Source organism: Poecilia reticulata, linkage group LG6 (assembly GCF_000633615.1).
Source record: "Poecilia reticulata strain Guanapo linkage group LG6, Guppy_female_1.0+MT, whole genome shotgun sequence".
Taxonomy (NCBI): domain Eukaryota; kingdom Metazoa; phylum Chordata; class Actinopteri; order Cyprinodontiformes; family Poeciliidae; genus Poecilia; species Poecilia reticulata.
In genome coordinates, this window is record NC_024336.1 from 6,723,235 (window position 1) to 6,745,901 (window position 22,667).

Genomic DNA, 22,667 nt, shown 5'->3' on the forward strand with positions numbered 1-22,667 from the left:
CACACAGAAGACTTATCCATCCATCTGTCCATTTGTTTTTCCATCTGTTCACTATCATTCATCTTTCCATCTATCCATCCATCTGTCTTTGTTCACCCAGCCACTGAACCATCCACCCATATTTCATTTAGTCCATCTGACAACCATTTCAATCAATCAAGCAAGCCATTTTTAATGATCCATAACAATTTTTGTGTTTTTTATAATTCATAAATAGGCAGAAATTTACAGAGACATTTTTTATCGTGGAGAATTATGGACTTTAGATATAAAAACATTCTGGAATACTATACGTCTCATTTTGCAAATCCTGAAAGTGCAATACTGTGATCATATTGCCCATTGATCATAATAAAGCTTTTGTTGCCAATTTTATCAAAAAAGTAATGATACGTACAAAGTAAGTTTTTACCTTAACTTAATATTGGGTTTGATAAGTAAACAATAGATTGTGATTTAACTTTACTGTCACTTCATTTCTTGTTCTGTATTGACTTTGCGTGTCTTAATCTTATTCTTTATTCTGTGCAGAATTACAGGCAGGACTGTGAAACATTCCGCACAGTGGTGAAGATGCTGGTAGACAAAGAGCCCAGTTTGGACGGTCTGCTGCAAGCTCCGCTGGACAAGAACTTGTTGGAGATCCGGCAACACTGCCTAGATGCCATTAAAAGCTTCGTGGTGGAGCTGGACGAGATCCTGGAGCAGCCGGAAGCGACAGCCTGACGTGGTCATGGCAGGCTGCTAAGAATGACAATGTAAAGTCACTTGGACATGAGCTGGGAATCTGAGGACTAAAAAAAAAAAAAAATCTAATCTTTTATTCATATGTTTTTCACATATTCGGTTAATCATAATTCTACAGATGGAAGGTTTTGTAAATGACTAAAAATGTTACATTGAAGTACATACAGTATTAATGAATTAGAAAGCAACCAAATCTAAAAGAAACTATTTTTAACAAATCATATCCATACCAGCTTTGAACTTTTACTTGTATTTGTAYCGTGAATTATGTTACCAAAACTACTTGAGATGAAATAACATTCAGGTTCTAGCAGAACTTCTTAATGATGTATTATAATGGTTTTTAGGAGGATTTTTYCCCCCCCTTTTCTTTCTTGTTTTTGCTCGTTCAGCTGTAAGTGCAATTAACTTCAATAATTAGGGTACAACTTTATTGCTGCTTGCAATGTGAGCATCCTTCAGTGTTCATGTGTTTTCGTCTGATTCTGAATTGAAGTTGAGTTTCTTCTTTTTGTTTCAAGTTTGTAACTTTTGAAATAAACAAATCCCCTTTTCCTTTACATTATAAGATTTAATATATCTTGCAACAGCACAAAAATCATTATGTTGACATATTTTATTACCGTTATCAATTATGGCCTTATTTTCGGGTTTGTACAATGACACAGTATATGTTGAATGGTTGCCATACAATGAAACCATTGGTACATTCCTTGGTGAAGCAGTGTAATATACACAGTGCTTTGGAATTACTCACGCAAGCCTGGAAGCAACACAATTGAAGAGTTGCAGGCTATTAAATCCACATTTAATGGTCCCGAACCAACTGCCAGTAGTTTGGGATCTATGCTAYTTGTTCCAAAGACCATCAATAGTAATCTCATTTTCCATTCAGCAGTTTATATATCACCATATCATTTTAAATAAGCACTAGCACTGTTTAGATTGTGTGTTATAAATATGTATTACAATAAAATAACTTTACTGGTTGTTTTGTAATGCCACAGACATATAGTGTCCAACACCACTACCTGGGTAAAGTGAGTGCTGTGAGGCAATATATAGCAAGCAAACTGCTATTGTACTTTAAATGATTAATGAAAGAAACGWTTGTGAGTGGCAGCATTACATAAAGCTCAGCAAAGCCTATGAAATTATACAATTTTTCCCTTTTCGTCCTTTTTTCTTTTTGGACTTGGTCCACTGGTCGTAAGGAGGAGCAGACTTGCCTGCAACGGGGCTGGCCAAGTCGTCAGTGTAATAATGTCTGTGTGGTCTTGCCTGAGGTATAGGCTGTCCCAGAAAAAAGCCTTCTTCCTCTGAATCAGAAGATGAAGAAGAACATGTAGAACACCAGTCATCATCATCGCCGTACAATCCCAAGAACCTTCCCCTATCCGGGCCCTGTACACTGTAGTCCGACAAGGCTGCTGGATTGAGGTGACCATGGAAAACTTGGTGTCCCTTTGGTCCAAGCGAACGGCCTCTATGGTCCATCTTGTAGCACACTGGTGCTCTTTCCTTGGGTAGCAGATTAAGAGCATTGTCAGATCGAGACTTGCGACTGCGACGCCTCCTGTGGTGGTGACTATGGTGACCAGATTGAAGGTTGTGCCCCTGGTCATCAAAGTTGTACACTCTCCTGCGAGTTCGTTCACTCATAGGGGGCTGACGTAACGGAAGGTCGCCATAATGGCCATTGTCCACCACATCGTCTGAGAACTTGACTTGCTGGGGCCTAGACTGTGAGCGTGCCCTCCTCAGGGCAGGCACGTGAGGTTTGGGCCTTTCTTGCAATGGGACTTCTACAACTTCTGTAACATCTTCCTCCAGACTTTTTAGGGAATTTGCACTTCTATGTAGCATGGACGAGTTGAGTGTACCCATGTTGCTGGTTTTATCACAGTCCTCTGCCTCATAGTCATGAAGTGCCTGGAGAGAATACACTTGAGGCCTTGCTTTATAATCACCACATACCGAAGCCCCTGGAGAAGAGACAAGCCAATTACAAACAGTCTCAAGATGAAGACAGGAGTCTGTCGAGACATTTTCTTTTATGTCTACTCACCAGTGATATTGGAGAGAGCAAGAGACTCCACGGAGTCCCGAGCACTCTGATCAGTTTTCTTGAACTCAGTTGTGATGCACTCCAAAGAGTTGGCGTACCACTGTGGCTCCTCTCCAGGTAGACCTCCTCCGGCACTCTGATCCAGCTCCAGCTCTTGGATTTTCCTGCTGCTTGCTGGTCCCGGATGGCTACCGTACGCAGAGTCCCCCAAGCCATCCTGTGATTGTGTCCAGTACATGTCGGCCTGGTATTTCTTACTGACCAAGCCTTTTTTTTTTGATGACTCCTGCTTGGATTTAACGTCCATTTCAGCTATCCAGAAATCTGTGGGTCTAGAGTCAGTAGTTTGCTGAAAAATTCCATGATCACCAAACTTTAATAATAACTGGGTCATGTAGTCTTCATGTTCAGCCCACTCCTCCTCCTGGTCCTCTGGTACCTCAGCCTCCTCTCCGCGCTCCCTCCACAAATGCTCATCTGACAAGTTCAAGTGAGTCATTTTTGTCAARGTGTCCTCAGCATTTTCAYTAATTCCTGGGAACTTATAGTTGACAGAGGGAGAGAAGAGGAGCGACTGTCTGCATTGGTCAGCTGAGCGACTGCTCTTGCCCAACCGAACGCTGCAGCGGGATTCACGTGAACGCGCTGACTGGAAGGCAGAGTCRGAAGAATCRGAGGCGTGGACGTCTTCCCCAAGAGCGCAGGCCTTGGAACAGTAAATGCGACCCTGGTGTGGCAGGAARGGACAACCGATGAGAGAACTCTTGCATTGGCCACAGCTGAAACAGTTCTCGGTGGCGTGCCAGTGGAGTCCATCGTAAGTCATCTGAGCATGATCAACACCTGGACAGAAGGAAATATGAACATAAGCAAGGTGGAGTGCGTCAATTTTTGTAAATCTGTGTATTTATGTTAAATAGATGTCCTACCAATGTGTTCTCCACAGGCCTCACAATATTCTGCATAGAGCGATTCAAAGCAGCCACAACAGTAGGGTCTACCGTCCTTCATGATGTAACGCTGCCCTCCAAGAATGATCTCACATTCAAAACAGGAGAAGTGCTTCATATGCCAGTGGCGCCCCTCCGCCTCTGTGCATTCATCAGCAAAGATGATCTATGGTGAGAAAAAAACAAAACACAAATGCATTGAAAGAGAGAAATAGTAGTTACCAACAGAATAAAGACTTGAAGTTRKGTTTTACTGAATATCATTCTTGCAGTTGTACCTCGTCACAGGCCGAGCAGCGTGGTTTGAGCAACTCAGCATGGTGCCTTCCACAGTGGATCTTTCCGTCATGGTAAAAGTAGATCAAATCCACCAGCAGTTCGTTGCATGTTGAGCAGGCAAAGCATGATGGGTGCCAGCACAGCCCAGGACTCGCCCTTGAGGCAAACACTCCCATTTCCCCGCCATTCATATCCTCACCACACTGCAGTCAAAGGCATAACAGGCTGATTTTAATATATATGGAATTACATGTCAGTTGTACTTCAACTTCCTTATTCAGAGCAAAGCCAAAGCTATCGTTGGCAAAATTGATGCAGTGCAGGCATGGAGCTATGGGAGGGGCCGGGGGGACAGCTGCCCCTGGCCCGGATGGGTGCCCGGGTCTGGAGGTGCTAGGCAGGGAGGAATGGTTTCAAGTCGCTTTAATGTCTGATTATAGACGGAGAAAGTGCGCCCTTGCCTGTTCAGAAAGGTGTATGCAATGTTAAAGTTACTGTCCCTCAATGGAATATATAGTAGTCAGTCCCAGTGACTGTTTGACTCACGGTTTAGCCAATGTGCTTCCTGGGTAAAAATGAAATGAGAAACGCAGCCCAAACCGCCCCCCAACAGTTTCCAGCAGCACAGGTGATACAAGTAAGGGGCCCGGTCATTGGCCTCGGTCATTGGCCCCCACCCCCCGGCCCGACGCTGCAGTGTAAAGGGTTAATTAAATCCCATTTGTATGTTCATTGAAATATTTTTTTGTTTTGTTTTGTTTTACATTAGAATTGTTTCAAGATGGTAGAAATTTGGTTTGGAATTGGCTCCAGTCCAAACATCCATGTATTCCAAATTAGGGCATTCAAAGGGTGATACTACTGCTTGTAAGGTASCRAGTGCTGATGGCAACTCATCATAGCCCCACATAACAGAAAATATAGTTAAATGCTGTGCCATTACTGGAAGTGTGTTGGAAACTGCAAAGAAATTGAGACTAGAGCAGGTGTGTCTCTTACCGGACAACTCTGAACATACATAATATATTTGTGTGTTGAAATAGTCCACTGAAAATCTGAACTTGCACCCAATTAAGAATCTCTGTCAAGACTTGAGTTTTGATGCTTATATTTTGCAACAAGAAACTGTATAGGAGTTTAGACATTTTTGATGAGTATGGGCTTGATTCTTGATCACAAAGCAACTTCTTTATCAATAAAAACATGTAGTGAATATGACTCACCTGCTCACAAATGCCATTTTGAACATTGCGAGGCATCAGTTTCACAGCTCCCCTCCCCAGTGCTTCCTTTTTCCTCTGGAGACTGAACATCTGCAGCTCCTTCTTCTCTTCCTCGCTGAGTGACTGGCAGTAACGAACCTGGGAAAGAAGGTGATAAGTTATGTTTAATAAAACCATTTGATGCATCAGACTTTAGCCAGAATTTGACATGTTCTCCCATTCTGGAAGCGAAAGGACATACAAATTTTGCACTGATTTGATCTTTTATTTGATGCTTGTCGAAATATTGTGTTGCAGGAATGTGGGTGCCTAATAAAATTTGTCAGTTTGGGGAAAGGGAAGAGAGAATACGAGAGTGTACTGAACAAAAGCAAATGTTGACCCCAGCTTGCCCTTCCTACACCCCACAACAGATCTCCACCCACCGCCCCTGTTTGAGAAGCTAATTTTTTACAATGGGTCTTTTTGATGTTCCCCAAAGGCCTAACAAGAGGGAAAGCAGACGTTTACACAAACAAGGTCTGTGTTTAGAGTGGATTCAAGAGGGTAGAAGACAAAGGGAGAGAGACGGCCAAGTTGAGCCGTGGTGCCACTGCGGTGGTGGCATCACATAAAGTCTCTTTCAACCAGCAGCCCTCTCTCCTGCTGAGCGCTCCTTGTAAAAACCACTGCTATGACAGGAATCCTGCTGGTGCGGGCTTCCAGCAAATATCATAAAGGCATCAAGTCAAATGTCACATTGTGCCTACACTGCCTGCCTTCAAGATTGCGGTACAAAAATCCCCCGGGTGGGGTGTCGGCATCTTGTGAGACGGAATAGTGTTCGGCATCATCGGAATTGCTAAACGTAAGACGAGCAGTTGGAATAAGCTGTTCTTTACTCTGCAAACAATATTCCTCACCTCATTATCGTGTGGTGGCAGCTGGTAGAGGAGCTGCTTGATTCTGAACTTCTCTCCCGGACTGTTCACATAGGGGACCTTGTCCTCAGGTAAACAGGAGAAATACAGCTGCACCTGAAAACAAATCATGGCATAGAACACATCAATGTTTCCGAAATGTTCCTGCTTCCAACCTATAAAGTAAGAGCAAAAGAGACTCATGACCCAAGTATTGGTTGAGAATGTAAGCATATCAAGTAAGGCAAATAGCTTCACTAACCTATACAGTACTTTTTAAATATATATTTGTTAGTACTGATTGATTTATCAGTTTTTAACCGTATTTAGTTTTATCTCTTCTGAATCGCAAGATTCTACWCTTGATTGTCAATCCTCAGTAGAGTCTGACACCGACCTTGAGAACCATAGGACAGAGCAATATAACTCTGACACAAACCAGACGCATACACTACATATCAATCAAACAAACATAAAGGTCTGAGCAAGAAAAGGATGATCAAAGACATACGGTGCATCTGAAAAGTATTCACAGTGTTTCACCTTTTTCTGAATGTTATGTTACATCCTTACTTGTATCGTCCTTGAGTTGTTTCTACAGCTTAACTGGAGTCCGCCTGTGGTAAATTCAGTCTATTTACACCTGCCTATATGAGGACCCATAACTGATGTTTGCATGTGAGAGTGCAAACACCACGCATGAAATGAAAGGGATTGTCTCTAAACCTCTGAGACACGATTGGCTTGAGGCACAAATCTGGGAAGAATACAAAAACATTTCTGCTGCTTTGAAGGTCCCAATAAGGTCAGTGGCCTCCATCATTGGTAAATCTCAATTTTTTTCCCCACATTGTCATAATGAGGTATTTGAGTGTAGAATTTGGATGAAAGAGATGAATACAGTTTGGAATAAAACCATAAAGTAAGATGTGGAAAAGTTGAAGTGCTGTGAATACTTTCTGGATGTACTCTATATGGGACAGTGTAATCTAAAATGTCTGGAATAAGGACTCTTGGGGAATTTTACCATAATATGACACCTCATATAGTCATGATTATACAATTGCAGATATCACAGTCCTCATAAACTACACCAACCACAGCAGGTCAGCAGGTCAGATCGGCTTAACAGTTGTATTTGCCAGTACTAAGCTTGCTGTTTTTGTGCAGGACAAAAACAGTCTGTTATGCTGGGCCGCTGACCCTTGGGGTTGGCCAATGAAATCTAAACTTTATGAGTGAGGGGCTATTACAATCAGCCAGATAAAGAGGTGGGCTGTGCCTGTTTTGTGTGTTGTGGGACTTCCTGCAGCTTCGGGGCGTCGGGGGGTTTTGAGGCAGTTTACATTCACATTCACCCCCTATTCCTCCTCAAACACCGTAAATTATGCACATCTTTATGCCTCTATTACCCCTCATCCTGCACCCCTGGGGCTTGCAAACAGTCAGTTATCACCCAAGACCTATCTGTTTCTAGACTGTAGTGATGACCCCTAATGCAAAGCCCATTTAGACAATTGACTGCAGTAAAGGCATTACAGTTGACCTCTGCATTTTCCCAATAATAAATGCTTTTGAGCTATCGTTGATTGCATTCTGATGTTTTGTTGCATATCACCTGCCACTCACTGCTTCTACGTATTGGCTTTGATAAGTCTGATGACAAAGGGATATTAGGAGCAAGAGGGAAACATGGAAAAAATCCCAATGTAGGGGATGTATAAGTTGTGTCTGCAAGTTCTGCCTTGCAGACACAACTAACAGGACTTGTTAAGAGAAAKCCTGTTGTCTTCTTTGGCAGTCAGAAACAGCAAGTTTCCCTAATAATCTCAAGCAGATGTCTTCCCCTTGCAAAAGTTTTTAAACTGCTTGAACTTTTTCCCACTTTGTCACATTACTATCACAAACGGGAATCCTTTTTATTGAGATGCTATGAGAACGAATCAATTAGTGAAGTAGCGAGAAAATAATACATGGTTTTCAACTGTGTCATAAATCAAACCTGAAAAATACACCCTGCATTTGCATTAGGCCCCATTGAGTCAATCATTTGTACAACCACCCTAGGATTTTATCATGGTACCAAGTCTGCTGTATTTGCAAAATAACCCAAGATTAGTTAAATTAAAGAGACATGTTCTGTTAACAGCAATTTTCAAGTCTTGAAATAGGTCGCCTAGCTGAACCAATCTAACGTATTGACTATTTAACTTGATTGTAGTTCAGTCAGTATGTTTGGGCTCATTGCCCCACTGGAAAGAGAATCTCTGCCCCAGAGAATCAATGTATTGGTTTAATACCAATACCATTGAACCTACCAATACTATGTATTGCAACAGAATGCAATACTATGTATTGGTAGGTTCAACTTTGAACTCTTCATTTTTAGTTTATGAAGTACGGTGAAGCCTCTAATAGGTTTTCTTTAAGGAGAACACTCCATCCACCTTTCTCCTTAACTCAGTTACCACCACCATGCTTTACAATGGGGACAGTGTACTAAGGCAGAAATGGGATATCACTATTTTACCACACACACAGTTTTTTGCAGGTAGGTCAAAAGCTTCAGTTTTGATCTCAACTGAAAAGATCACCTTCTCCAAAATGTTTGTGGTGTCCCCTCACATGGCTTGTGGCAAACTATATCTTCTTCCATGAAGGCCAATTTCCTGAGGAGCAGATCTTCACATTTATGCTGCTTCTTTGATTGAGGCTAATCTTGGTTGGCCTGTTCATTTGTATGGACAACCATGCATTAGTAGGTTCAACTTTGAACTCTTCATTTCTAGTTAATGGGCTTTTCGTTTGTTTGTTTTGAGGAGTATTAGGATAAAGACGACCGAATACAAATGCAAGTAAACATTTAAGATGTTTAAAAACATTTTTTAAAGCCATTGAAGTTTGAGGTGATTTTTTTTGTCAATTATCCGTATTCTGCCTCTCTGTRATGGCCTGTTAAACTGTGTCTAAAAAAAAAGAGCTAAACGGGTTTCGTGAAATATGCTGTTCATCCCATAGGCCTCATTCTCCTGTGAGTTTATGTGTTGTTCACAAAGTGTGCTGAAAACCATTTATCTGGGACAGTTAAATGGGCTAAAAGGGAGATAGAATCAGGTCAGAGTTCTTTTTATTCTCCATCAGGAGGATAGATGAACATTCACTGTGGTAATCCGGAGAAAGTCGGGGTTTGCTAAGTAAAGAAATGGACGTCACTTCTTCAGAGAGCGGCCTCACTTCTAGGTCAGATAGCTTCTGCTAAGCCAAGAAAACAAAGCATTCCTAGCATCCCTAATCGGCCATTTTCCCCTTACCTGTTCTGGTCGAAGGCCAGGTGGCACCCAGGCATACTCCTCCAGTGCACAGCCCGAGTCATCGTCAGACGTAGAGCTGCGCTGAAAGCCAGAGGTTAGCTTACTGACTTTCTGGTCCATCATAAAGTCCCTCTGCTGTTTCCCAAGTTGGAGGTGGACAGCTGGTCCRGCTGCACTTGCCAGGCTCATTAGACTCTGTTCACTGAAGAGACATKGAAAGGGAAAGAAGATCTAGAGGTTAGATGTGAAGACTGTACTTTCCTCATGCATCTAATTAGGTTCCTTTGGGTTGTATGTTAACCAGCTGAATCACACTCATCGAGTCTATAATCAGGGTCACGGCTTTCCCYCATAGCCCATTATAGTATCTTTTCTTGGCTCACTTCTGTCGACAAGTCTAACTTCATAAAGATGGTCATAAAGATGACTACACCCTGTCACAGCTATTGTGGTGGCAGCGTAACATATGGGGTTCTCGTGTGGCTTTTGTGGATGGAGAGACAATTAGAAAATTCCAAAATCCTGATGGGTCAATCACCAAATCTCATCATAGTAACAATATCCAACAGTATTCAAATGTATGCTGAAATAAAACATTCAAGTATTTGAAAAAATTCTATAAAKCAGCATTCAACAAGACTGCGTCAATATTTTAGATTTTCACATCACTGTAATTATATCAAACCGATACTCTGACTAGAAATGCATCACGTGTTCCACTGTATATTTTTCCATTGTATATAAGCGTCTCACACAGTAAGGGTGGTGCACCGCCACCTACCTCTGTTTTCCATCTAAGTACTGTAATCACCAGCTTCTGAGTAAATAACCGTGCAATGCAAAAATGACGACGGTTTAACGGTCTGCAGCACAACATCCGCATCAATCACCGTTTGACCTGTTTGAGACCGAAGCTATAGAGAGTAGAARTCTACTGTGGTCTGATCTAAAAGTCACTGTTAGCTTTAGCCTCTTGGGTCTTGCTAATCCAGATTTATGYAAAATGAAGATACAGAAAGAGCTACATACTTTAGTTGAAACATTTATTTAAAAAAACAAGTTGTGCATTTTTGAAATTTTAATCACTGACGTAGTACAGGTTCACATGGGGGCTTTGTGGCTGAAATTCTACGTCTTTCTTTTTGTCCCAAATGGGGCCGCCACCTGGGATCTGAAGCCGGCCTGATCAGTTGAGTTGGAGGTCTGTATAAACACCACCCTTGCCTTAAAACAGGCCCACCATATGGGAAATATACACAGCCCTGCTTCTGTCCCTTCATCTCCCTTTTCTCTTTGACCCGTTTGTTTTCCAACCTGCTGCAGTGAGTGTCTGATCATTCCTCTTATCTTTCAGTTGAACAAAGATGTGCCAGACAGGTGTAGCTGCTGGGATCGGGAGGGTCGGAGTGGATTTATGCTAACAGCACACAACCAGGGAAAGACGTATAGCAAAAAGATCAAAGAATTGACCAGTGTGGTAAATTCAGTTGGTAACTTTTCTTTAGATCAACAGCTAAAAAGACGTGTTGGGGGGTGGGGGGGACTTACACAGTAAACTCAATGAAGAAACTTAATCTTCAAAGTCCAGCACAGAATAACAACTTTAAACTAATATGTTAATCTTAGTACTGGCAGTTTTTTAATTGGCAGACATATCTCACTGCTCAGGGTGTAGATTAATCAAGGGGAAGCTTGAGGACTCAAACTGTTTAATGCGTCTGCATCAGATTTTCATTTGCTTGTTTACAGCCACTAATTGAATGTGCCAACACACCAATCAATAGTAAAAGGCTCATTACAGAAACAGATTTCTGCGATATTTACTTTTGAATTTGTGATTATTATTATTATTATTATTATTATTATTATTATTATTATTATTATTATTTTTATTATTATTATTATTAATGTTACAGCAAGATGGCCTATTTATACCTCAAACAGCAGTTTTCTAAATCCTACTGTTCAGGGTCGTGTTCGATCTGAGTCTGTTCTAATTGCAATAGGAACCAGTAAGAGCTGGGTAAGAAACACTGCATGTTGCCTATTACAGTAAGGTAATTTTATTTATTTAGCACATTTTCAGCAACAAGGCAATTCAAAGTGCTTTACAAGGCAAACACTGAGGTCCTTACAGCAAATATCTGTGCACACTCAACTCTCACTCTTAAGGTCATCGTGGAACCCTGAACTGGGCCAACTTGTGTGTTTTTGGAGGTCAGACGTAGTTCATTGTTAGTCAGACATTTTGGAACTGAGTAAGCATGGCTACAATGAGTGTGTGTCCAGTTGTGGTCATTTCTCACAGGCTGAGGGTTTCTAGCTGAGATCAAATTGGAATTCCAACCAGGATCCAGMAAGCTGGTCTTTGCTTCACAACCCCCTTTTACGCGTACCTCCCTCAACCCCCCCAAACCCCCCAAACCCCCTGTGGCTGGCCAGGGCACAGAGGGCCACAGAGAGACAGCTGAGAAAACCAGATGCAGTCGAGCACAACCTTTGAACACAGTTAAAGGGCCTAAAATCTGTGCTCTCTTTCCAAGAGTGATATATCTATATGTCTGGCWRCTTCTCGCAGAGGGAATGCACACATGGATGCAGGTGTGCAGAYGCATTGGAACAGGCCTCTCTGTGAGCTGTGACAGTGTCGAGACAGTCCAGACAGTAACTGACCATCCAGATCAGCTTATCGTCCCCAAGAACAAGTCAGCCACGGTGGCCTCTGTGCTATCTGATTCTCTTTCAGCTCCGAGTGTGAYGGATGGCGGTGGCTGCGGATTCGTTTGGAACTGCACTGTGCCCYGAGGGTTTCGGGTCAGGCGGATTTTTGTCATAACACGTCCCAATAAAACGTCTCTGATGTTCTCAACAATAGCACCTTTGTGACTGAACCTGGTGGCTCAGTCAAGAGTTTGTTTGGTTTCAATTACGTCTTTTTTTTTGGGGGGGGGGGGGGGAAAGTGTGACAGAAAAAAATGAGAGATAACCTGTCTTCAGCTGAGGTAGCGGGTCAAGAAATGAGACACTCTCTTGTTCTAGTCGAATCTATTGACTTGCAAATGAGACCAAAATAACCTGCAAAAATGCGGCCTTGCTCGAGAGCAGCTTGGGTTTCGTGTGGAACATGTGTGACTATAGGGGAGGATCTCCCTAGGACCRAGCCGTGCTCACAGCTTTACAAACTCTTGCTTTCAAACGTCKGCCAAGTATCGGCGAGCCTGGTTCACACAGTTGGACCTGAATCGCAGGAATGTGAARCTTGAACTTTAGCCAAGTTCTCAAGCAGATGTATGCACCTCAAAGCTTTTTTTTCTTCTTCTTCTTAAATGGTCACATCTGCTCACATGTTAATTCTTCTTTAAGATGTCCTCCAGCTCATTTCCTTTGACTTTGCCCAGAACACTTCCTTTTCCATCATCAATAAGAGAAGCACTGAGCCAGCAAACTTTAAGAGGCTTTCACCGACTCATCACTTGYGGAGGTCTTTCAGAATTCGGCTCCAGACAAGGGATCCATGGTTTGTGATTGTACTTTTTTAAATTCCCTCCCATTGGCCCCTGTCCTTCCRTCCCTGCCCTCCTCCCACACTTTCCAGACCCCTGCAGTCCCGAATGTTTAACAGTCCTCTCACTCTTTTGTAAAGGTGCTTGTTAACATGGCTTTGGGGAGTTCGGAGGCCTTGCATATCTGACTGATCTGCCCACGTAAGGGCCGGAGGGCGGTGGGCGGTGCRATCAGACTGACACTGAAACAGGGCGACGAACATGAATGAAAATGTTAATGTCGTTTCTCAACAAAGGGGGAGGAAGTTGAATTTTGGCTAGGTGAAAGATTCTTGSCTTCAGCCAACGCAGATCTGGCAGTAASCAACCAACAAGTTATGTAAAGCATGAAAGAAGGCTTGTATTCTACAATGAACCTTATAKTCCAAGAGATTTTACATTAGTGGGGGCTTGGTAAGTGAATGAGTGCAATAATGATTTACTGGGGAACGAAATGACCTCTTTGCATGTTTTGGACGCTGTGGAGGATTGGTACCTCACTGTGCTGCCTGATTCCTTATACTGAGGGTTAGCTCTGTAACCCTCAGTATAAGTCAAACTGCACCGGTCAAGTTATTTATCGCTTTGTGGGATACAAACTCTCAAAGGACTGCAGAGAAACTGAATAATAAAAAAACGGACAAAGTGACATTTTTTTTGGAGGATTCAACAGCACTTGAGCTAGAGCCACCTAAAACCCAAATCCTTGGARCTTTTAGATTTACAACCCTTAAGAGAGTGAAGCAGCTTCTGGTCTGAATTACTGTCTATGTTCCTTTAGGAAGTGGGTGATGGACACGCACACAGCCCAGCACAGTTCTCCCTCTGTCACTTTGCACTCACCTAGCATGTTTAACTTGGCCTCTGCTGCCTCAGCGATGCAGATCTAACTCTAACTGGAGAGGAAAACAAGAATCTCTCCTCTGTGCGCCTGACTGCTCGAGCTTCAGCTCAGAAAAATGAGTTTATTTTTCATGTCAGACAAGATAGAAAAAATATGCGGCGCATTAATCGTTTCCTTGCACACGCACGTTCTTTCAAAGGCGAGTCTGTCAACCTTTGGCGCACAGTTTGCTCCTAGTTGTTAAAAACATAAAGCATAATACGTTAAGGGCAAGAAGTGATCTGTTAAACAGCTGCACCCTTGTGTGAACCAGTAGTCACTTCTGTGTATTTAAGCAGATCCCAGTTAAATCCCCAACTTGTTACTGAAGGATCTTTATATCCCTGACATGAGTAAACAAACTGATGCTCATGAAACCATGAAATAAGAACCTTCRTTAAGCGTGTTCATTTGCAGCGTTGACATGCAATGTACATGTTAAAGTCTCACGGAGAGCTTGCAGACAGTAAGGGTACCCTACTTTAGTGCCCGACGGTACATTTTACCAGAACAAAATCAATGGGAATGATGTTTACATGAGGATTTACAAGTATTAGACTACTAACTGTAACAAAAAATAAATAAAAATCACCAGGGCCTCATATGTTACATTCCAGGGTTCAGTTTAAGATGAMCTCTTCAAACAGTACAACTTGTGAATGTAGACAACAAACTTCAAGCAAAGCAACACTATTAACATTTGCACCTCATCAAATGTCTACGAGGACTTCGAAACCAGCTAACATCTTCTGTCACTTTCCAGTGGTTCTTACCTCAGGGTATGCCGACTCTCACTAGGTACTCAGGAAACAGATCTAATCACCAGCATCCAGTCCTAGATTCTCTTCCAGCCTCTAGGGTCCATAGCTATGCAAGATCCTGTGAGTTCTGAGTCCAGGACAAATCTGCCAGAGCTGTCAGTGTAACAGCAGCCCATGTCTCAGCTCAGACTGTAAGAAGTGAGGGAGATGTCTGAGTAAACGGGGGAGAGGTGGTGTTTGCGTGTCCATGTGTGTGTACATAATAAGCCCAACCAGATGGTCACCCCACTCTTCTCTCCCTCTCTCTCTGAGCCATCACTTTTCCTCCGCCTTTTCCACCTCCTTCCCAGCCTCCTGAACCCCGGCCCGGCCCCTCACCCTCACAGCAGCCAGTCAAGGCAGAGYGTGGCAGAACAAGTTGTCTCTCTCCCTCTCTCTCCCCTTCAGCAAACCCTCCCCCTCGCGTCTCCAACTTTACGCTCGCAAATTAGAAACACCGGCAGAGCTCACAGGAACAGATCTTGAAAGTAGCACATCGACGATGGCTGAGCTCATTTTACCACCATAACCGCTTCGAAGCCACAACTGCTTTCACATGACATTCTTCGCTCCTCGCTCACTATTGCAATTGAATGTCAGAGTTGGGTTTTGGTTAATCTGGCGGTTTGTCTTTCCTGCCTCTCGCGCTGCAGTGTCACCGAGTGAGCGGGTGGCGTTTGCTGACTCACAGTCTGATGAGTGATGGGCCAGATGAAAATTATTAAATGTTTTCATTTATCCTGCTACCGAAGCTCCCACTTTCAGCTGCGTCTTATACCAACTCCAGCTGTTAACACTAGACATGGTCCATGAAATGTACACTTCCACCCGTCAAGTTAGACTCCCCCGCAAGGGATAAAGGCTGACCTCTGCCTCACTTTCCCCTCTGGAGGAAAATCAGAAACTCCATAAACCACCCTCTCCTCTGTAGGGCCCTWCCGAGGGCCAACCCTCCCTCCCTCTGTAGGGAACAGGTTTGTTAAGTCTACAAGCTACTGCAAATAGCCTTTCTTCTGATTTCCTTTGGCTCTCTTGATAAATGTCCAAATAACCCATCACGTTTGAACTCACATTTAGACTGGAAACTGAATTATGYCTTCTATTGTCTCTGGGGGCACTTTTGTTAAGGATTGATATCTGGATCTAGTATTCCAGATGTAACCCCATTTCCCTCTCCATYTTCTGTAACTTCTGASAGTGAGTATTCACGAACACTGAACCAAACGTATTCGTTCACGAGGACTAGACGATGCGACTTTTGCAATGCGTTTGACTGCAGCAAAATATCTACTGAAGGTTCTTTGAGATGTTCACACTTTTCTGTATTTGCTGAACCAAATAAGGCAAAAWAAATGTGAGCTACAAAGGATGAAACAGCAGCTTCTGTGTTTTACTGTCTGCTTCTGACGGCGCACCACAATTCTCACTTTTGCCAATCTTCCTCGCAATAAAACTTCTATCTCAAATTGAAGAATTCGGCTGAGCAAACTGCATGATGATGACAGGTGTAGAAGAATAGAATGCACTCTTGCGCTGTATGGGCATGTGGACAAAGCCATTGCAGCAGCCAAGGCTAGAGAAGAAAGCCACCCTTTGGAAACAAACTTGAGCCTTTTGTGTTGGTCAGAAAGACCCAGCACCTGCTCTATTAGCAAGTCTTTGAGAGAAGAACTGACACAATGCATGCCCCCATAGGCAACATTTACAGAATGCAATGCTAAATCGACCAGCCTATTTACCCAAGAGTTGCAGAGCAACATCAACAGCAGTTATTTCTTATAGTAAAATGCTGCTGACATGTAATAAGCTTCAAAAGCCAGTGGTTTTAGATCAGCAGGTTTTTTTTTTTTTTTTAGCAAAGTAGCTTTTAAAGTGCCTACCACAAACCTAGTGCTAAATGTTGGGATGTTAGCAGTGAACTAAAATCTGGGCATCTATTTAAAGACCCTTACAAGAATCTGTAAAAGAATACCAACGCTTCATTTCCCTCTGCGATCAAACCACTCGATACTGTGAGGTACATAGCTGGTTCAAGGTTCACCTTGGGTAGTTGGACAACAGAAAACTGGACACGTCTTGCATCCCTGAACTTTGACCTTAGAGAGCAGCAGATGACCCATAAATCTGTGGCCTCGGGGCTTTATGGCCCATTCCCCTCAGCCATAGCTACAACGACCCGAACCTCATCTCACACCTGGTCTGCACCTCATCTCACCGCTGTAAAAGGAGAGCATAATATGCCCTTTGCTAAAAGCGAAGGAGGTCTGACACCAGCATGCCCCAACAACAAAAGGCTGAGGATGATGATCATCAAACCCAACACAAACCGATGAAGCTGCATTCTTCTCCAGTTTCAACATGTCTTAGAAGACACTGACCTATAAAAAAAACACAAAACAAAAAAAAAACGAGCAAGACCTGGTCAAAGCCAAAGCTCACTGTGTGGCTATATTCCAATGTTGCATTGACAATCAGTTTAGATTTGGGAACTTTTCGTTCTAAAGGTGTGTCATAAATTGGGATTCTGAAGAGGGCGAAGAGAAGGTCAGCTCCCAACTTACAGTCATTGACGAGTGCCGCCCCCAAAAAAGTTCTCACTGGTGTGTGARCCGCCTATAAACCATTGGGCATTCTCAAGGTTTGAATGACTCGCCAATGGGTATGAGYAGGACACAGGCCCAACAAAAGCATCAGCTATAAACCCCAATAAAAGCCTATCACCCTACTGTAACAACAATTCCTTTTTACGCTGTGAAAAAGGGAGGAAAAGGTCAACTGGTGGAGCAGTCGGTGCATTGATGTTGACTTAGCTAGATTGGCGCTGACAAACTCAGGTCAGACTGTGGTCTTGTTAGCCCTGTAACCCTCATATAACCCCTTTTAACTGTTGTACTCTGACACTGAAGGCAGCTGGGGGTGGGGGGGGAGCCTAAATCTGGTCTTAGAGTTTCTCAGAAGAGGCATAAGAGCATTAAGAGTCACAGACAAATACTGACTCACTTGATGCGGATCCAAAAGTTAATGCACTTCTCCTGAGTCCCGCGTTGAAAAATGTCTAAATTAAATATAGAACTCAGGATTTATTGGATCACTAAWAGGTAGCAACATGTGTCCTCCCTCCACCCAACCGATGTATTTCTTGAACATACACATGGGGATTATGCTGACAGGTTAGAAGTTTGGTGGTTTCAACAAAACATCAGGTTGAAAATTGTGATTCCTGATTGGATTAAAAAGATAAAAGCCTGAAGAAGCCTCTTTATTTTCACAAACAGCTATTTTGAACTACACAATGAAAATATGAATGTCAGTGGATTGTGTTAGTGACTTTACAACAGAGAACCAGCCTTTTCACTTAAAGTAACATTTACTGTTCACCTCCCAGGTAGTTATTGCAACCAGGTGGTAGTTCAGCATTCACACCTGCTGACAGCTGCATGACCAGAAGAACCAGTCATAAAGGCAACAAAAAATAAGCAATGTCTCATTTATTTATRTTTTATCAGTGTAAACATGCTTCGTTCGCTGAGTGGACACAATTTCAGTCAATAAGGCGGCAGGAAAACAGCAAATGGAGCAAAATATAGACTTAGGATATTGCAGGATATTATGAAAATAGACCGTCTGTACACTTTGTCATACAGAGGGTCTGGACCCTTGGCTACTGAGAAATGAATCCTTGAGTTTCTTGTGGGTTGCCTTAACGCTTGCTCATCCAATAGGCCTCCTATTCACTCAAAACTCCACCCAGAACCATCAGCCTCTAACCGTGTTCCCACATGGCACCYGGCCCCTGTGCCTCACCAACACAGCTCCACCAGACTAGCGGCAACACCAGTTAGCTAATCAATCAATCAATCAATCTTTATTCTAGACCAAAAAGGTCCATAAAAAAGGTAAAAAACAAAATAAGAGAAAAATAATAAAATAAAAATAAAATAAATAAATAAAAAAACATGACATTCACTGAGTCACAAATAAATGATGACACCAATGTTTCCACAAGCTAACAYCTGGTGGAACTGTGCATCTGTTGAGCTTATTATACAAAACCCACAATGTCCCTAAGAAGAACGGTTGCAAACGACATCATGTGGTATTGTTCTGATTACGAACTTTAGGAGGAACGTCGGAAAAGATACAAAGTTATTTAAAGAGACAGAGGCCAATTTCCAGGTGTCAGATGACACAGAGTCAAATTTCTTTTAGCTATTACATACAGCACTTTCATAACAAYTGGAGGTAGCACATATTTGTTTGTGCTGTAAAATGACACAATGTGTCTGGTAAGTAACATAATGAGATCACATTAGGTTTTTAACTGCTGCATAGCACAAGCTTAAACATTTACGCTGTGATAGAAGAACTGCTTGTTAGCTGCACGTAGACAGAAAACGTTGTCTGTATCATTATATATTAATCCTRAATGTTTGTTAGCAAAACGTACATTACAACAAAGCTCTGTTTATACAGTGTGTTGTTGCCTATCAGTTATCTCGATTAAAAATAAAAAGGATTTCATTTTTCACCCATGGTGTTACATATTTCACTCTTTAATACATATTTATACAATTAAAACAACTGAATACTTCCAGAATATAAACCTTACCCAGCATACATGGGTCAAGTCCATGACTCAATCAATATTTGACCCAACGGCGGGTTTAGCAAAATAATCAAACTGTTTGTTTTTATAACCCTGCAGTTTTAACGGTGTAAAAAAAAAAAGGCTCTTGATCGTGTTATTTGTACTCTATTGTCCAATCTATGTCTCTATTGCGACGGGTCATATTTCACTCTTGATTTGACACCCATTCACCTAGTTGTAAAACCTGGAGCTCATTGGGAACAATGAGAAGTGGAGCAACACTGCTCCTGGGGATGTTAAACGGAGGAAGCCCTTTTATTTGAGGATRCTACAACTCAACAAAAGCCTGTGGCTGTCTACCCACAAAGCAGTCGCTGGATGAATGGGCTGGTCTTAACATCACACAGTTGCATTGACAAAAGCATGGGATTGGCAGAATGTGTGGTCTCCATGGACAAACTGGGATGTATATGGACATAAATGTACAAAAGGGGACATTAGGWGCTCAAACAATATGCTCAACCAGCTCTCTTTCTTTTTGTTAAATCTCCAATTACCTCGAGTGTCTGTATTTAGGTTTAATATCTTCTTGCTGAAGTTCAAGCCTCAGTGATTCACACACATCTGGATTTTTTTTCCCTTCTTCCCTGACCCCTGCTTAAATGATTGAACAGTCTATCCTTAAACACAACCATTTCCTGTGAGCATCCAGCCCTGGGCTTGCGTAACTTGCAAACCAACTATGGCTGCATATCRAAACAGGGAATACCTGGGTGTGAGTTCCACAGGAGAATCATTTGTTGGGAGGAACAATCTAGTTTTAAGTAAAGCAGAAAAAGTAAGAAAAAAAAGATTGTGAATTTCCAACATGTGGAAGCACTTTCCTGAACTGGATGACTCCAAAAAGCAATCCAAGGAATCCGACAATACTCAGACATTTAAGAGCTGCTCAGTCAGGATCCCACTAATCATTAACATTCCTGAAGGAACGCTCTGTTACAGTCTTTTTAAAGAGTTCTAATTAAACACATGCTCCAGTGCCAGAACATAGAAGGACTCTGACAACTGCGAGCAGGGATKCTTCTTTCCTGCTCTGCTTAATTGACACAATTTAAGTCATTAAGGTGGCAGTAAAGAAGGATAAAGAGCAGAGGAGAGACCCTGTGATTCCCCCTGTARGCTTTTCCGTTGATCCAATGCTCTTGACCCTTTCACCTCCACGTGTGACTCGTAATAAAAGTCCAGAAATCCAAATGGATCTTTAATTCAGACRAGACTTTTTTTTTTTCTTTTCAAAGATGAAAATATTGTTGGATTATGTCATATACTTTTGGCACTAATCTACAGTCTTGTTGGCCTAAGTTGCATGAGTTGATATATTTCTTTCACAACCTTTAAGCTGTCTTTTTTGAATCATCTTTTTTTYGTTTTTTTTTTATGTGCATTCTCAGCWTTTTATTGCAAAGTGCATCGTAGGAGTTTTTAACTTAACATGCAAGCCATGGCTTCTTCCAAAACCATATCGCATCAGTTTTTTTTACAACTACATGTGAACTAATTACTAAAAACCGCAGCTGAGTTTTTGAAGAACAGATTTCAGTTGCAAGATATTACAAAATACAACGTTTTTACAAGCGCAACAAAGAAAACAATGCTAATTTTGCTGAACAATGACATCACACAAAGTACAAAGTGAGCTAATCAGTAAACTTTATGCTGTATGAGACACTTTTGAGCAATGTTGATTTTGAATCATCGTGTCGTTCTTTTATACGTCACTTGAGTTCTTAGATAATTGAAGTCTGGTCATTCCACCTGCGTCGTTTTTTCTCCAGAAACATAATCCAAGTGTTCAAAACAAAACAAAAAATACAAACGAACTCAAAGAAAAGAATCAGCCGCCATACWGCCGACGTGACGTCACCAGAAAAATGCACAATGTGAGATCTTGTTTTTAAAAAAGGGAAGATCTTACATTGAAGAACATGAAATCTCAGACAAAATTAAAAAATTTTACTTAATGTAATTAAATCCTGAATCTTACTGTATGACTGCGTTGCATTGGAATGACTTGGATTGATTTAAATGGACTTTGGACTATTCTGCAGTCTTCAATATGAATTGGGCGTGTCTGTTAAACTGTCTCGGCATTACATTTGTTGTGAACCGGTGCTAATTGAATTTGAATAAATTCAATAATGCGAAAATGTACTTCTCTCGTAGCAAATTATTTGTGCTTAAAAAAAAAAAGAATAGAGTAACTCACTTGTGAAAAACAAAGTATTGTGCATGTGCATAGGGTGCATGTGAAACTGTGTCCTGGGGTCCAACCTAMGTACCCAGGGAGGTCTCTGTCAGTTTATCAGATATAGAAACCAGACATTACTCATTGGCTGCTCTCTGCAAATGGGTTTGCATCCATCTGTTGGCATCATGCATGTGTGGAATGGGAAAAGGAGTACAACTAGCCATCTTATCACTTGGATAGCAGTCTCCCAGAGCTGGGTTTATTCTTAGAAGCCATGCATGTAATGCGTCTGTTTCAGTCAGTATCAGTGCGTTATTTTTAGGACTGCTAACCCCGAGGAAGCTAATAGTAACAAACTTMATTTAGCCTCGGAACCTACGATAAGGGATTACTTTTAGTTTAAAAATTAATCTACTTTCACGTGAAACAGATGCAAAGATTGTATGYATTTATTTTTTAGGAAAAGCAAAGGAAGTAAAGTCCAACATGCAAACCCGAGATGTGAAAACTGTCTGTTTTCCTGCAGGCAGGAMACACAGAACCAGATGCACACATCTGTTGTGCCGCTGCTCTTGTTTTCTTTGGGAGCCCGGCCCCCGTAACAGGAAGACAGAGCAAGCACAGCAAACAAGAGCTGGATCACTGAACTGGCCTCTCTCCAGGAGGAGCTCCTGTCAGGTTGTTGTAGTCAAATGATTCCTTTCTGTGTTGCTCACAGAGCCCAGACTGTGGATCAACCTGCCGCTCTGCAAGACACATCCTCAGGTGGCTTTTGTCAATATTAACCCATCTGCACGCTATCCGGCAACAACTCCCTACACCAGGGGCGCCAAAATCCAGTCCTTGAGAGCTACCACTCTGCAACTGATGGTAGATCGGATGGTAGATCTTGAGGATTGGCAGTGGGCACCCCCTGCCCTACATTAAAAACATTTTCTCTGTATACATCTCACAGAGCACTGTTCAAATTCATCTGAAAATGGAAAGAAAATGGCACAACTGTAAACTCATGGGGAAGGAGGTCATTAACCAGAGAAGCAGTCAGGAGMCCCAGTTGYGGTTCTTGGGGAGCTGCAGATATCCAAACCTCAGATTGGGACGTTTTGTTGACATGAAAACTGTTTGTCGA

At 42.1% G+C, this 22,667-nt stretch overlaps 2 protein-coding genes across 4 annotated transcripts in view; one reads left to right on the forward strand and one right to left on the reverse strand.

The window, feature by feature from the left end:
- LOC103465833 (periphilin-1) overlaps window positions 1–1,307 on the forward strand; it is a 14,698-nt gene extending 13,391 nt beyond the window's left edge. For both annotated transcript variants that reach the window (XM_017305485.1, XM_008411012.1), the window contains exon 10: window positions 532–1,307. In XM_017305485.1, coding sequence (XP_017160974.1) covers window positions 532–726 — 195 coding nt within the window. In that variant the 3' untranslated portion in view covers window positions 727–1,307. The remainder of the gene's footprint in view (window positions 1–531) is intronic.
- Window positions 1,308–1,348: 41 nt separating this feature from the next.
- The window catches only part of prickle1a (prickle homolog 1a), a 29,688-nt gene continuing 8,369 nt past the window's right edge, over window positions 1,349–22,667 (reverse strand). The window contains exons 1-8 of one of the 2 annotated variants that reach the window (XM_008411014.2): window positions 14,676–14,939; window positions 9,478–9,679; window positions 6,170–6,283; window positions 5,268–5,405; window positions 4,044–4,247; window positions 3,745–3,931; window positions 2,816–3,658; window positions 1,349–2,732 (exon numbers count right to left, since the gene is read on the reverse strand). In XM_008411014.2, the coding sequence (XP_008409236.1) occupies window positions 1,894–2,732; window positions 2,816–3,658; window positions 3,745–3,931; window positions 4,044–4,247; window positions 5,268–5,405; window positions 6,170–6,283; window positions 9,478–9,666 (2,514 nt within the window). In that variant the 5' untranslated portion in view covers window positions 9,667–9,679; window positions 14,676–14,939 and the 3' untranslated portion in view covers window positions 1,349–1,893. Of the gene's footprint in view, window positions 2,733–2,815; window positions 3,659–3,744; window positions 3,932–4,043; window positions 4,248–5,267; window positions 5,406–6,169; window positions 6,284–9,477; window positions 9,680–14,675; window positions 14,940–22,667 lie in introns of those variants that run through there. The other variant, XM_008411013.2, reaches the window with a different exon arrangement.